General features: G+C 39.7%; 1 protein-coding gene across 7 annotated transcripts in view; it reads left to right on the top strand.

Moving 5' to 3' along the window:
* The window catches only part of EPHA4 (EPH receptor A4), a 140,226-nt gene that overhangs the window by 98,996 nt on the left and 27,090 nt on the right, over positions 1–14,140 (top strand). For all 7 annotated transcript variants that reach the window (XR_005649068.1, XR_005649067.1, XR_005649066.1 and 4 more), the window contains 5 exons: positions 993–1,152; positions 2,313–2,424; positions 10,482–10,540; positions 12,394–12,507; positions 12,761–12,946. Coding sequence is in view for 4 of the 7 variants with exons in the window: in XM_039844891.1 (XP_039700825.1) it covers positions 993–1,152; positions 2,313–2,424; positions 10,482–10,540; positions 12,394–12,507; positions 12,761–12,946 (631 nt within the window). In the remaining 3 variants the exon portion in view is untranslated. The remainder of the gene's footprint in view (positions 1–992; positions 1,153–2,312; positions 2,425–10,481; positions 10,541–12,393; positions 12,508–12,760; positions 12,947–14,140) is intronic.

Raw genomic sequence — 14,140 nt, 5'->3', positions numbered from 1 at the left:
TTTTCATTTTCATTTTCTTTCTTTCTTTCTTTTTCTCCCTCTCACCCTCCTCTTCCTTCATGTCTTTAGTCTTTGGCCAGTTATAAATCCTGGAGTACCAGTGAATCTCAAAGCCAAATGCGTTTTGCTTCCTAATCAAAATCAATTATGAATTTTATGTATTAAGTTGGTTATCTTGAAAAACAGGAAAAACACATTGTGTTCTAATATAACCATATTTTTTCTTTCTAGTAATGGAAATCAAGATAGCTAGTTCTAATCTAGAAACCTATCAGGAGAGTGACTCATAAATGTCGAAATAGTGATCTGTTTAAGCAGATCATTGCCATTCAGGATCAAGGTGTAGCTGGCTTTCGATGACTATTAATAGAAAATCAGGAAAGGAGAATTATGTTTTTTAGCCTCTTAAACAAAGACATTATTTTTACAAATAAGTTGTCTGTCTTAAAGGACCGAATTCTGAAAAAAGTTATTTGCATTCCTCGTTGTCTAGAAAAAGAGCAATTGTCTTTTCTTCCTTTTTAAAAGATATCACTTATTGGTTTTCTTATTAAAAGCAGAAAAGGAACAGGATTTTTTTTTTTTTCCAGGATTTTTTTTCCCCATTGAAACCAGATTACAACATTTTGATATTTTCTAGATGGAAAGTAGAAAGAGAAAGGGACTTTCTTACAATTATTTCTGTTAAATTGCTGGGTGTAGAGTGAGAAAAGCCACCATCCATAACTAATGTTCTTTTCAAAAAAAGATTATGAGTAAGGATCTGGATATTTTCAGTGTCAACAATGATCATACATGAACTTTGCATTTCTTTCAACATCGAAGAAATAAAGTACTTCTACCATTGAAGAGAACATAGGGTTCGAAGATCTATCCATCTCCATTTTCTTTCAACTTCTGACGAGACTGGCTTGGCTCCTTTAATATTGTGCCTAGAATACGTGGAGGATTTGTTTTACCATCTTCCTCTATTTCATCTTCCCATAATGTAGGATCAGAATGAGCGAAGCTATCGGATTGTGCGCACAGCTGCCAGGAACACGGATATCAAAGGTCTGAACCCTCTGACTTCCTATGTTTTCCATGTCCGGGCCAGGACAGCCGCTGGTTATGGGGACTTCAGTGAGCCCCTGGAGGTGACAACCAACACAGGTAACAAGTTCTAAGTGTACTTTTACCATCCAGGGCAAATCCCATCAAAGTGAGATTCAAGGAGCTGTACTTCAATTTTTGGTTAGGCAAACATTTCGTTGCAATGAACATTGTTTGCAATTAGCCAATGTCTGTGACTTAGAAAACTTCATACTATTTAGAAAAGAGTATTTTGCTGTTATATTATCTGACCTGTCTTTTCATGTGATGGAAAAATGTGGTCTTTTAAAAAAAATGAAGAAGAAAAATGTCATCTATTTTCCCCTTGTTTTCAGCATTCTATAAACCATGAAAAATGAGATTGCTAAAGCAATTCAGAATTGCATAGCTACCTTACATTAAGATAGGGAGCTTCTACCTGGGAAGATTACAGAAGAGGTCAATTTGTTTTTTCCCTTTCCTATTTATTTCTAGGAATCTTTTAAAATCATGTCAGACTAGTTTTTTTAAAAATTCCTTTGGATGATTATATCAACTCTTTCACATTGTGAGTTGGACCAATTGGTTGATTGAATCAAAAATGTTAACGGGCCATATCCATTAATAAGTTACATAAGGTATCTCCACCTCCATAATTAACAAACCAAAACTGAGCCTACTTAGTGAGGACATGATGGAGCAGAATTTTCAACATCAGTTCTAGAAGATAATTTTATTCACAAATTAATAAATAAAATAAGAATTAAAAAAAGCAGAAGAGAAAGTATTCCAGAATTGAATCTGAAGAAGTTTGACATGCTTTGGGATTATCCTGGAAGGCTTCAAGGAAGAAGTGGCTTTTGATTGGGACAATATAATAGGCAGGTTTTTGATAAATTTGGAAAGGGTGGGAAGGAGAGAGGCACATTCAGAACTGCTGTCCTTTCTGAAATGTTCAAGTGTCTTTCTCAGTAAAGAATACATCAGATCGTTATGTAAGTGTGAGGGCTGTGAGTAAAAAGACAAAGAACGAAAAAAAAATGATGCTTGTATGTTTACTATAGGATTTGATAAGAATCTTCTGGTTGAGCTTCTTCGTACAATTATAAAAAAAATGCCTTTGTCTCACTAAGGCTATCTTAGACAAAGCCCTGAGCATTCTGAATGGCTGGTGGCCCAGTCAGAAGTTCTAACTTTTAGGGCCTTCCCAGAGGTGACCCTCGTGTAACTGTCTTTGCTAGTGCCTTCCCGGATCATCGGCGATGGGGCCAACTCCACAGTCCTTCTGGTGTCCGTCTCAGGCAGTGTGGTGCTCGTGGTCATTCTCATCGCGGCTTTTGTCATCAGCAGGAGGTAAGCACTTAAGCCACTCACTGCACCCTCCTCCCTTCCCAGTTTTTATGAGGGAGCTTTTTGTCTCCTCCACACAAAGCTGAAGCTTTTGATTAGCATTATAAACACGGCATTTGCATCGCCAGCCCCCTTCTCTTCCCTTTGATCTCCCTGCACCCCTCCGAGAGCTGCAGACTGTACCCTGGTGGCAGCTCAAAGCTGAAAGCCTGGAGAGACCCAACTCATTCCAGGAAACCTAGCTGAAAGGCAAGCCAGTGGGAGATTTCTAGATACTCTAAGCTATAAGGTGTTACATTTATATGTCTCCTAAGCTTGGACTTACTGCCAAAGGCGTGCACACACGGAATAGCCATATAAATCTTGGACCCCCACATTTGAGCTCTGCTATTTGTCAGACATATTACTGAAACCCTTCTTTGGATCTATCTTTGTTTCCCTTTGATAACATAGGGATAATAATATCTGCCTCAAGGTGTTATCGACAGGATAATTTTGATAGGCAAAGTAGATAATACGGCACACGATAGGTGCTTCGACAGGATACTGGTTAACAGTAATGGGGACCAGAACAGAGAAATGGCCCTGCACTCAGTCTCCCCTCAGGAAAGGCTGCCGTCACTTCCAGAGAATGTCACTGAGCACATCGTGGGCGTGGCACTGCTCTTGGGAATAAATCTAAGCCAGCAGACGACTTATTCTGTGCGAGTGTACAGTCTAACTTGATACTTGAAAAACAATCTGGAAAAGAAAGAGAGAAATGAAAATCGTTTGGCAGCATATTTGTTTGAACCAGTTTTGCTTATCATTGTTGCTTCCATCTATTTGTTAACACTGCCTGGAGCCTCTGGAGGATTGGGGGTGGGAGGGGGTGGCTGTGCTTGTGTACCCACATCTAGGCCTTCTTTGTCTCTTGTGAGAGAGTCTGCCTTTTTTGTCTGATCTTCGCCCCCTAGTCCATCAACTGTTTCACCAGGGGAAGCTTTTGGCAAACAACAACAACAAATAACAGAACCTGAGGATGTCAAAATTAACCTCTTCGATATAAACCTTTTCTTGTTATAGCAGAGGAATATGATACTCAGATGTAGCACCTGTCCAGGGTATTACACTGCCCTAGTGGCAGAGCTTTAAAGGGCCCCAGTAGCCATGCTTGGCCCTCAAGCCACTGTTGCATTGTCTCTCTCTGCCTCTCCTGTGGGTGATATCACTGATGTCATTAAACACGTCTAGCTATTTCCACTGTCCTAGACAAGCCACCATGCCTTCCCCTCACTTGTGGCATATTCTAACTAAGGGTGAAGACCATGTAGCTTACTTTGCCTGGATATAGTCCCACTTGTCACACGTATTTATTAATATCATGTCTCCACCCTCACTCTCCAAGATGCCCTATTATATAGACATCTATTACGGTCACTCTAACATGGTATGGACCAACTCCTCATTCTGTGTGGGCACCTACATTTGTCACCATGTAGCTCTTTTTGGTGCACAGTCTATAACTAGGTGTGTTTGATTAGAACAGTTCGAGTTCCCTCTCGAAGAAGTTAAATCTGCCACAAACTCTCATCCCCGTCACTGTAATACACACACACAACACACACATAGACATGTCTGTTGCACCCTGTGTAATGGTATATCTCGGCTTTTGGAAACTTCAACTACTCTGAACAGAATTTGAATTCCCAGTGTTCTTTTCTTCCCGGGATTGATTTTGGAAGTTAATCAAACTTCCCTTGTGATTCGATTTTGTGTGTGTGTATCTGCCAGGCACATAAACACATGGGGAACTGTATGGGTTAATATGTATCCATTTGACAACAGGAAACAGGGACTGAGATGGGGGAGGGGGTAGGAATTGCATGAGTTTTTGCTCTTATTGTTATATATTCCTACATTTGAAAAATTTCCAGTGTATATAACTTTTGTTATCAGAAAATATAGATGTTTAAGTCTTAAAATAGAAAAAAAATTATTTAATAACCTTGAACTTGAAATCCAGTGCCATGGGATGCTCAGAACCATGTGAGAGAACACTTGTTTGCAGAAAATGAGTCTGGTCTTATGTCTTGACTTTGTCTTTGATATTAACTGAAAGCATTTTTTTAATTGTGGTCCGGCTTTCCTTTAGATTTACTGATTTATTTTTTTTCATATTAAGTTGCCCTGAATATAGCAGTCGAACTGGAGTAATTACAAATAAGTCACCTCATTATAAGTTTCTCTTCGATGTTCTGCTTTGACGAAAGGAAAGGAAAATGTGGTACAGGAAGACAAATTTATTAAAAGCTGTAGCTCTAGAAAATAGCATTCCAAGCTTGATGGCTTAATTTCCTTTCTGATTTTATTGATCACTTTATTATTTAAGGCAGGGTTGATAACAGGATGCATCGGATTTCCAATTATGAGTCCCCACCTTAGAGAACTGAGCCTGTCAAGTTACCCAGCAATGATTACTGTCCCTTCTTCCCCATTAAAAAAAAAATGTCACTTCCCAAGGCTGATAAACACTGCTTGGTGATTGGTCCTCAATGGATCACTTTTTAGAAAATGAAATGTCAACCCCTTGCCCTCCTATTGATTCTGCTTTAGTGTCGGCCATAAAGCTGTCATGGGAAAGGCTTCCTGGAGCCAGGTAGCTGACAGGCTTTTCCGTGGCTGATGCACACTCAGCTGATTCTTCTCCACACGCAGGCCGTGGGCTCTGTCATGTTCAACTGCAAATGCTTAAATGGGACAAGAACAGGTGAAGAGAGAGGAGACAGGTAGTGCAGATAAAAGTCTGGCCCGTGCTACAAATAAAAGGTGGTAAATGGTATCCCCAAAATAATCTTGCCACACTGCAGCCAGCAGTCTGGGAAGGCAACAGATGAGCCCCACTAGCCTGGAAAGTGAGGGGGCTGCATCTCTCTTCTTAGAGCCACAGAATGTTGGTGGCAGGGTAGATGCTAGAGACAGCTCTCCCTCTGACTGAACCCCACACTGCTGATACCATGAGAGATTGTTAAGAGGTAGAGGGTCTGGAACCCACACAGTCAGAAAAGTTTCAATCCATCTGATTCCCTCAAAGAGAAAGTCTGTTTAGTGCTAATTTGTCATTTAAGCAAGAGGAAACAGCCTCAGGCTCACAGCTGTTATCTTTGCTAGATTTTTTTAATAGTAATTGTGTCATTTATTTCATTACATTTACTTTATCCTAAGAAGCCTGAGCTTTAGACAAGCCAGAGTAATCTTCGATTTTTTTCAATGGGAAGATCCACCTTTTTCTATTGGCCAACTTAGATCTTAGAAACATTTACGGATTTTAGTGAAAGAGCCAAACTACTAAGTTCATAAAGTTTATATATTTAAAATCATAAGTACGTTGACTAGATATACAGTACGTTTTACCACCCATGTTATGTTAAACTTACATTTTTATTGGCATATTTGATCGGTGTTTTCCTCATCACCTGAGTTATGATTTAAGGATTTTGTCGGATTTTCAGAGAACACAGTTGTACTTGCTAACCGGGCGGTTGAAGGTGCAGCGCTTCTTGTATCTATGTGATGCTGACCCTAAAAGCTTTATCTCAAACCACATATGTTCCTTAGCACAGCATCTCTTCCTCATTTTCCTCTAGGTATATATTTGTAAGCTCTACAGTATAACCATTTTATCGCTTTTTGAAGTGGTATTTGAAAAGATTATTAACAGCGGCATCATCACATGCAATGATAAGGTCATACATAACCTTCCGGGACTGATGATCAAATATGTTAAATTTCTCTGACCACCCTGCCCTTATATTAACGATTTCACTGGGTTACCTCCAGAAGCATCCCAAATAATTTTCGTTCAGGTTGCTTTAGGCTATTGTGTCTTCCCCAAATAGTACTTTATTGTTACGTCTGAAAAACACTTTTAAGAAAGAACTAGAACACAAGCTAACTCATTACTAACACAGTTTGGTGATCAGAGACAAATATTGCCTGATAACTATGCCTAGGATACTAACCTTCTATGATTGCTGACGATACTGAGTTTCCCTTTATTGTTAGGGTTAAAAAGTACCCCTTTTCTCTGAATTAAGAAAAATCAGTGAATTGACTGAGAAAAAAAATGAAGTGTCTGTGGGCAGAATTTCTGAGGGAGCTACACCGACGGCTCCGGTTTAGAAAACCGAGTAATTTTAATACTAGCATCATGTACGTTAGGAACTTGAAGACCGAAGAGGAGGTTAAACAATTAACTAAACCAAGATCACACAGCTAGTTAGTTGCCTGATCAGGACAGGAGCCCCTCTCTCCTGATTTTCAGTACTGGCATAGATAATTTTAATGTCTTCTTAATGGAGAATTTGACCTACATAAGAAGCTAACATGGACAGTTGTAATCTGTGAATTACTGTGCAGGTCTAATGTGTTATGTAAAGCCAGACACCGCAAGTTGTTTTTGTCTTCTCGGGAAGGTTAAGATTTTCCACTTTAGGGCTAACTGTTCAGGTAATGGTCAAACGGTTACCGTTCGGTCTGTATCTGTCTTCTCTGGTGTCCTCATTGGAATATTATCATCATCTAAGAAGGAATACATGTAAACGGTGGCCTAACTTAGCTCTGATGAAGTCATGTAAATTCATACATTTATGGGGGACAGATGGTATGCTGGGAACATTTTCTCAGCAATTTGCATGCAATCGTACGGTTTCATTCCAACCATTTCAAAATGTTGCTCATGAAGAACATTTAGAAATTATTTGGTGCAAGAACAATGACAGCTTAAGGAAGGGGAAAAAGAAAGATGGCTTCTATGAATCGTCACTGAGCGCAGGAAGGGGACCTTCTGGGGCTGGGCTAGTTATTACTTTGCTTTATCTTCTTTAATCTGCACTTTAACTGAATAAATTACTTACCTTTTACTAATTAGTTTTGGAGCAGTGAACCACATCAATCAAATCCATCCGCTTGGTCAGGGAAGTTAGTATTTTATGAAAAGCGGGGTTTACGCTGGGCGCCTGCTGCATTCCCCCTTCGCTATTTTGTTTGTTTTAGTGAATAGTCAGGGTGCCAGGAGCAACACATCGGTTGGGAGGGCCTTGATGAGAGCCCACGCTGTTCCTCAACAATGGCTGTTAATACCCTTATCACGCCTCCCCTTGACAGAGGGAGGGCTTAGCTCACAGGCTTTCAAAAGTTTCACCTGCAGAGGAGACCCTTTTATCTAACTCATGCATCGAAAAGTCCCATGTTTCCTTCTGGAGCATTCACTAGCCAACCACTCCCACCTTACCGTTTTTTAATCAGCTTGCCCACATCTCAACAATTAGAAAATCTTCAACAAAGGTTTCCTTCTGCCATTCAGGTGATCTGCCTCGGATGACAATTTGAAGTTAGCACTTCTTTGGGCTGTGTGGTTTCCTCCGGGGCTGGCTGACCCAATAATACGCTTCAATGAGTTTTCTTTCTTGAGGCAATAATAGACACGTTGTCTTACCCTGAGACAAGGAGGAAGGGTCATCAGGTGACAAAGGTAGGGCAGGACTCAGGCATTTTAGTTTTCAAGGTATTATTAAAAAGCTAATAGGCTACAATTAGCCTTTGAACAGTAATCCTCGTGTTTCTTTTTCATCATTCCCTGTACTCTCTTGGGGTCCCCTTCTCCAAATCACACTCCAAAGTAAAGAAATTTCCTGAGAGATACACCTTCACCTCTAATTTAACTCCTCTATGTTCAGAAGTCTGAGGAAGGGACTGGGCATGGCAGCCTGACATGAATGATCCCTGCCAGTTTGCATTTCCTCTGGCTTTATGCACATTTAATGAATATGCTTGAGGCTGTTCTGCTCCTTTCTATTGGTATATGCCAGAGTTTTGAATGAACTCACTGGCAGTTGAAAGTTGGTACTAAAGCTGTCCTGCTCTATGCATTTTTTTCCTTCTTTAAAGGAAAGAAATTCAAATCAGTATTGGAGATCTAAAGTGGTTTAAAAGATATACTTGTAATTTTAGATAACGCTTTTAGGAGCTCTGATAAGATATAATCTCTCAGGCTGGTAGGACCCTGTCACACCCTTGGGACCTAGCCATGAGTTTCCCTGACATAAAATGTTATTTTTATAGCGCCTGACCTAACACTCTTATAATTTCCTTTAAAAGGGGGAAGCGGTGGGAAGATTAAGGCTGGGGGGCAGGGGGAACACTGTATCTTTCATAGAAATACTTGGTATCAGGATATTTAAGCCTATTTAGTTTCTTCAATGAAGCAGTGGATTTTGAGAGCAGCGAAATACAATTTAAGTGGATTTACTGATATAAAATGTAAAATTACTTATAATGTACTCTCATACCAGTACATAACTTCATCTCCACTCAGAGGCGTGTGACGTGTGAGCCAGATCAGGGCAGACACCTCTTGCTGAGCGGGTCGTGGGTGAATCACTTTGCCTGCTGCCTCCATGTCTTCATCTATATAGTGGTACTGACTGCGTGTCTGTCTACTTGATTGCTTTCATAGGGTTGTTGTGAAGATGCAATTCAGTAATAGACATGAAGGCTCTTCAAAAAGTTGAACGCAAAGCAAGAAGGAAGGCAAGCTATCATTTGGGACTGAATTACATGCACTTTGCAGTTAACTAGTAACTGGGTCTCTGTTTACTAAGCTGGTCCTGCTTGGCAAACAGTTAGAGGAGGAAATAATATATGTGATGAGAACACTTTGAAAAGTTAAATGCAGTGTAAAAATGCAAGGTATTATTATTTGCAAGGGAATTATGCCCATGGAGGAACATCTGTAGGCTCCGAGGGTCTGATTTTGGAGCTGGTTCCTGCGCTGCTGACAATGAAGAGAGGAATGTGGGTGAGAAGCTTGGGACACGTGACCGCGATGGGGCTGCGCCTCTCCTCACAGTGGCTGCCCTGTAGATTCTTCGCTGTTCTCTCTTCTACGTGATGGTCTGCCCTTCTCCACTTGTTCACAGTCGGGGGTTCAGTTACCAGATTCTGACAGGACCGCACTGCCGAGACGCACCGTGGCCGTCAGGGAATCTTTTGTCACCTCAGAGCCTCAGTTTCCCCATATATGAGTCTTGACTTATCTCTTGTTTAAAGCTCTGAGAAAATACAAGATGATTATTAATTACAATGTCAACTTTACATTTTCGACAGAAGCATATTTTATTCACTGATTTGGCGTCATCTTCCAAAACTACAATCTTCCAGAGCCGCCATATCAACTAAGTTGATTTTCTGATTTATTTAAGTGATATTTACATATACATATACATATATATGTAATGTATCCATATCACTGATTCAAGATTTATATATAGTCAAGATTTCTGATTCCCAAAACTTTATAACAAAGCCAGATCGCATTTCTAGAGGACATTTAGAGTGGAATGCCAACTGTAAAGACTATACATCGTTTTTGGGAAAGAGAATTAAGCTAAAAATGGAAACTTCTCATTTTCACTCTTGCAAATTTTCTACAAACTGTTAGGGATTGTAATCCAGTACAAAGCAAATATTTACCTTTGAAAATTTTACTAATAATTGAGGATTTTGTATGCAGCAACTGAAACCAATAACCATAAAACTATTGTTTTAAAAATAACACATAATCAGATAATGAGTTACCTATCACATACGGAACATTATTGGCATTAGATTTATGCAGAATTCGCCCATGGAAATTTATTTTAGTTCAGAATACATATGGGAAAATTAGCCAACAAATTTGTAATCTATCTTCAATGATATAAATATCTCCCGAGGATTCAAAATTATAATTTTATTTTAAAATATTTTCTTGATCATCTCAGTTTAATACAGTCGTTAATAACAGAGACTCTGCACTCTGACTGCTTGCGTTTGAAACCATTACTCACTTCCAAGATGACTAGCTATTCACCTTGTTAGTTCACCTGCCATAAACCTCAGTTTTCTCATCTGTGAAGTGTGTATAATGTGTCTGCCTGACGTACTGTGGTAGCAAAAAACTTATAGCCTTCAGCTTTTGAAAATAATTTTCTTTTTTTATCTCTTCTTTTCTTTTCTTTTTTTTTTATAATTTTGAATAGACGGAGTAAATACAGTAAAGCCAAACAAGAAGCAGATGAAGAGAAACATTTGAATCAAGGTACAAAAAGTTGGATTAAAAATAATTTTATTTTAAAAGCATATCTCCCATTTTCGGTTCAGAAATATCTAAATAATATTCACATGACTATTTCTATTATGTTCCTTTCATGGAATTATCCAAATAATGTACTGCAGAGCATCAAACTGAAACAGGTGATTGGGGATTGTTAAAAGTGAGGTTAAAGATGGAGATTGAGGAAATGCCTTTAGATTCTTTTCTCCCACCTTCTTTTATCTTCCGCCCTGGAAAGGTATTGGTCAAGCTGGCTTATTTTTGTAGCCGTGTGGCAAGATTTAACAGGGAGCAATTTTTCTCAATTGGAAGGTTAATTTTTTGGAGAAAGAAGCATAAGAAATTGAAGAGTAATTACTAAACCTCAAGGAATATATGCTGTAGAACTCAGGACCACCAATATTTTTTTTAGTGGATTCTAGTCATTTTTAGGTTCCAAGTAGGTCAAATAATACATTTGAACAATTGGCTCCAGAAGGATGTGAGCAAGAGAGAAGAGTCTTAAATGGACAGTGGTTGATGACTCTCCAGGAACACTGTTTGGTAGAATTTTCGGAGTTGATGGCACAATGTTCTACATTTACATCCAATACATTAGCCAATAGCCACAGATACTATTAAATGCTCAAAAAGTGGCTCCTGTGAATGAAGAAGTGAATTTTAAATTCTACTTAATTTTAACTGATTTACATTTAAATAGCAACATGTGGCTAATGGATACTCCAGTAGTGCAAGGAGGTAGAAGGAAGAGAGAGACTAGGGGTAGGAAGAATAATCTTGAGAAAGATTTTCTTGGCTAGAGCATATAAAGCGATGACAAATATGGAATGCTGACTTTTGCCATTTGTTCACCTTTTTTCTGTCTAAAACCATATTTTTTAATTTGCATGTGGTATATATTTTTTAAAACAAAAATGTTGTAATTTTTTTGAGATGAGAATAAGACTGACAAGCCTGGAAAACCAAAGGAACTGGACCAACCAGTATCCTGTACCCTCTCAGCGCCCCCAAAGCCCCAGAAGCTCTGGCAAGGAATGTGGAGGTGCTAATGCCAGTAGCAAGTTCCCAGAATTACTAATGAATCTCTGGGCTGCTTCAGAGCTCACATTCTGAATTTGGTTTGCACGCGACTATGGGGTAGGGCTGAATTACACTTCCTGGTGTTCAAACCATTCATAATCAGGCTACCTTTTCTCCCGCCGAAGCTTCCAGGTGAACTTCAATGTCTTTACTTACAACACCTTCTTTCCAAAACAGAATAAAAGTGGAGATACGATACAGAGGCTGTGTTCTCAAATCTACTAGCCGATGTTATCCCTCTTGTCAATTTTAACCTAGGTTTAATCTTAGTTTGTTAACTGCTGGTCACATATTTAATTGGTCCAGATATTGAGCAAAAGGTGGCACCATGCAGACACTGCCAGTCGAGAAAGAAAGTTTCTATTATCTTCTGTAAAGAAGGAGAGCCGGGTGTGGTGGGAAGGACATGAACAACTCACTGACTGAGACAGCAAGATTCAGCTAACACATTCTCAGTTTCCGTGTAGAGACTCTCTTTTTCTCCGTGGGATGGGGCATTTTAAGAATTTTGTTCTTGAAGTGTGAAGACACTCCAGGAAGTCAGTGGAGCTGCGGCCTCATAAGTAGCTAACAGTGTTTTGTTCACCCACTAGTGAAAATCAGGGCAGGAATTTAAACCTTTTCATACGTCCATGCTAAGGATTCTTCTCGTGCTAAGAAAACGCCTCCTGTGCTAGGTATCTGTAGACTGAGACAACTTAGCTTTATTAGTGGTTCCTATAAATGTCCGGTCAACCTATCACATGTTTATTACTTAGGTGTTAGAACTTATGTGGATCCCTTTACATATGAAGATCCTAACCAAGCAGTTAGAGAATTCGCCAAAGAAATCGATGCATCCTGCATTAAGATCGAAAAAGTCATAGGAGTTGGTAAGTGGCTGTGTCTGTCTAATAACCGTGTTTTCGCTGTGGATATTAAATATTTATATGTGATCATGTAAATGTATGAGTATATTATATATACACGTATATATGTAAATGTCAGTGTACATGAAATTCCCTTGATTTATGTAAAACACTAGGATGATGCCTGGCACGTAATAAGCACTCACAAATGTTAGCTATTACTCTTTCATCCTGAATGTGTTTCTGGTCTATAGTCAATTCTCTTTCTCTCCCCAAGGTGAGTTTGGTGAAGTCTGCAGTGGGCGTCTCAAAGTGCCTGGCAAGAGAGAGATCTGTGTGGCCATCAAGACGCTGAAAGCTGGTTATACAGACAAACAGAGGAGAGACTTTCTGAGTGAGGCCAGCATCATGGGACAGTTTGACCACCCGAATATAATTCACTTGGAAGGCGTCGTCACCAAATGTATGTGGGTCACTCCCATTACAAAGCCAAGTTAGAAGTTACTGGCAAATTAAACACACATTTTCTTTCCAGGGAAATGACAGATGGAGCAGACCCACTGATTGCTAATAGGAGGAAGTCAGTGCTGGACAAGTCATTAATCTTGTAGTCAGCTCTGAATGAGTCCGTGGTTTAAGCTGATGCCCTCTTTCTGAGGCATCTTGCGTGAGATTTTAGGAAAATTAACATTTCAGATTTGTGGGATGCCTCGCCATCTTTCAAATCGTTGCTAGACCCAACTGATTGTCACAAAGTAGGCGCAAGCAGATGGTGAGCGAAATAAATTTTAAGTACTTTTCATACAAAACACAACAAAACCTCACCACACCTTGTGCTGGAAGCTTCGGTTCCAGATGCAGATTGGAGATCTTGGGAATCTTTATTATATTGGGGGATGTGCTTGTCTGCTCTGCCTGATTTATGGCTGTTGCAGTTCAGCACCTTTTTACAGTAACACCTGGTTGAACTTGCCTTTTTGAGTCCGTTAGCATTTGCTGAACCTGCGAACCACGCTGCAGTTAAAATACAACACAGCTCAACAGATGTCTTTTGCAAAGCAAACCCCGAATGCATATGTAAGCCTGGCTAAGACTAACTTATAAAGTACCACATGGATAGTACAGCTGAAGTGGTCATTACTGAAAATGGCTCTGTTCCAGGAGCTGTCATACCTACTGCAGTTACTACAAGTCAAGGATCTTGTAAGCCTGGGGCTATGTCTCCAGGAAGGCCAAGGAGCCTCTTATTTGATTCAAGGTGCCAGTGGAAAGCATCCTCAATCAGCATGTGCAGAGTGGCTGCTCCAGTGTGTGAAGAGAAGCAGGGATGGGCAGGTTAAAGAGAAAATTTTGGATATCAGGTCTGGGGCGGAGGGCAAGTAGGACACGAGGGTCCAAATATTTAAGAAGAGAAAATAGAGAACCCTAGGTCGGAGGTCCTCATACGTAAACGTACAGCAGAATTCTGGAAAACTTGCTAAAGTTTTCTGAATTTCACCTTCAGAGGCTTGATTCAGCAGGCGGGGTAAGGTCGAAACGTTTGAATTTTTAAGCTCAGAGGTACCCCAAATTATTTAGCATGATGCTTGGCAAAAAAAAAAACAACCGACCAACCAACCAACCAAACAAACAAAAAAAACAACTCTTAAGTGTTAAC

This window comes from Pteropus medius, unplaced genomic scaffold (genome assembly GCF_902729225.1).
Source record: "Pteropus medius unplaced genomic scaffold, Ma_sr-lr_union100, whole genome shotgun sequence".
Lineage (NCBI taxonomy): Eukaryota > Metazoa > Chordata > Mammalia > Chiroptera > Pteropodidae > Pteropus > Pteropus medius.
The sequence above is the reverse complement of the archived record's forward strand: the minus strand, read 5'-3'. Positions and strand labels throughout refer to the sequence as shown.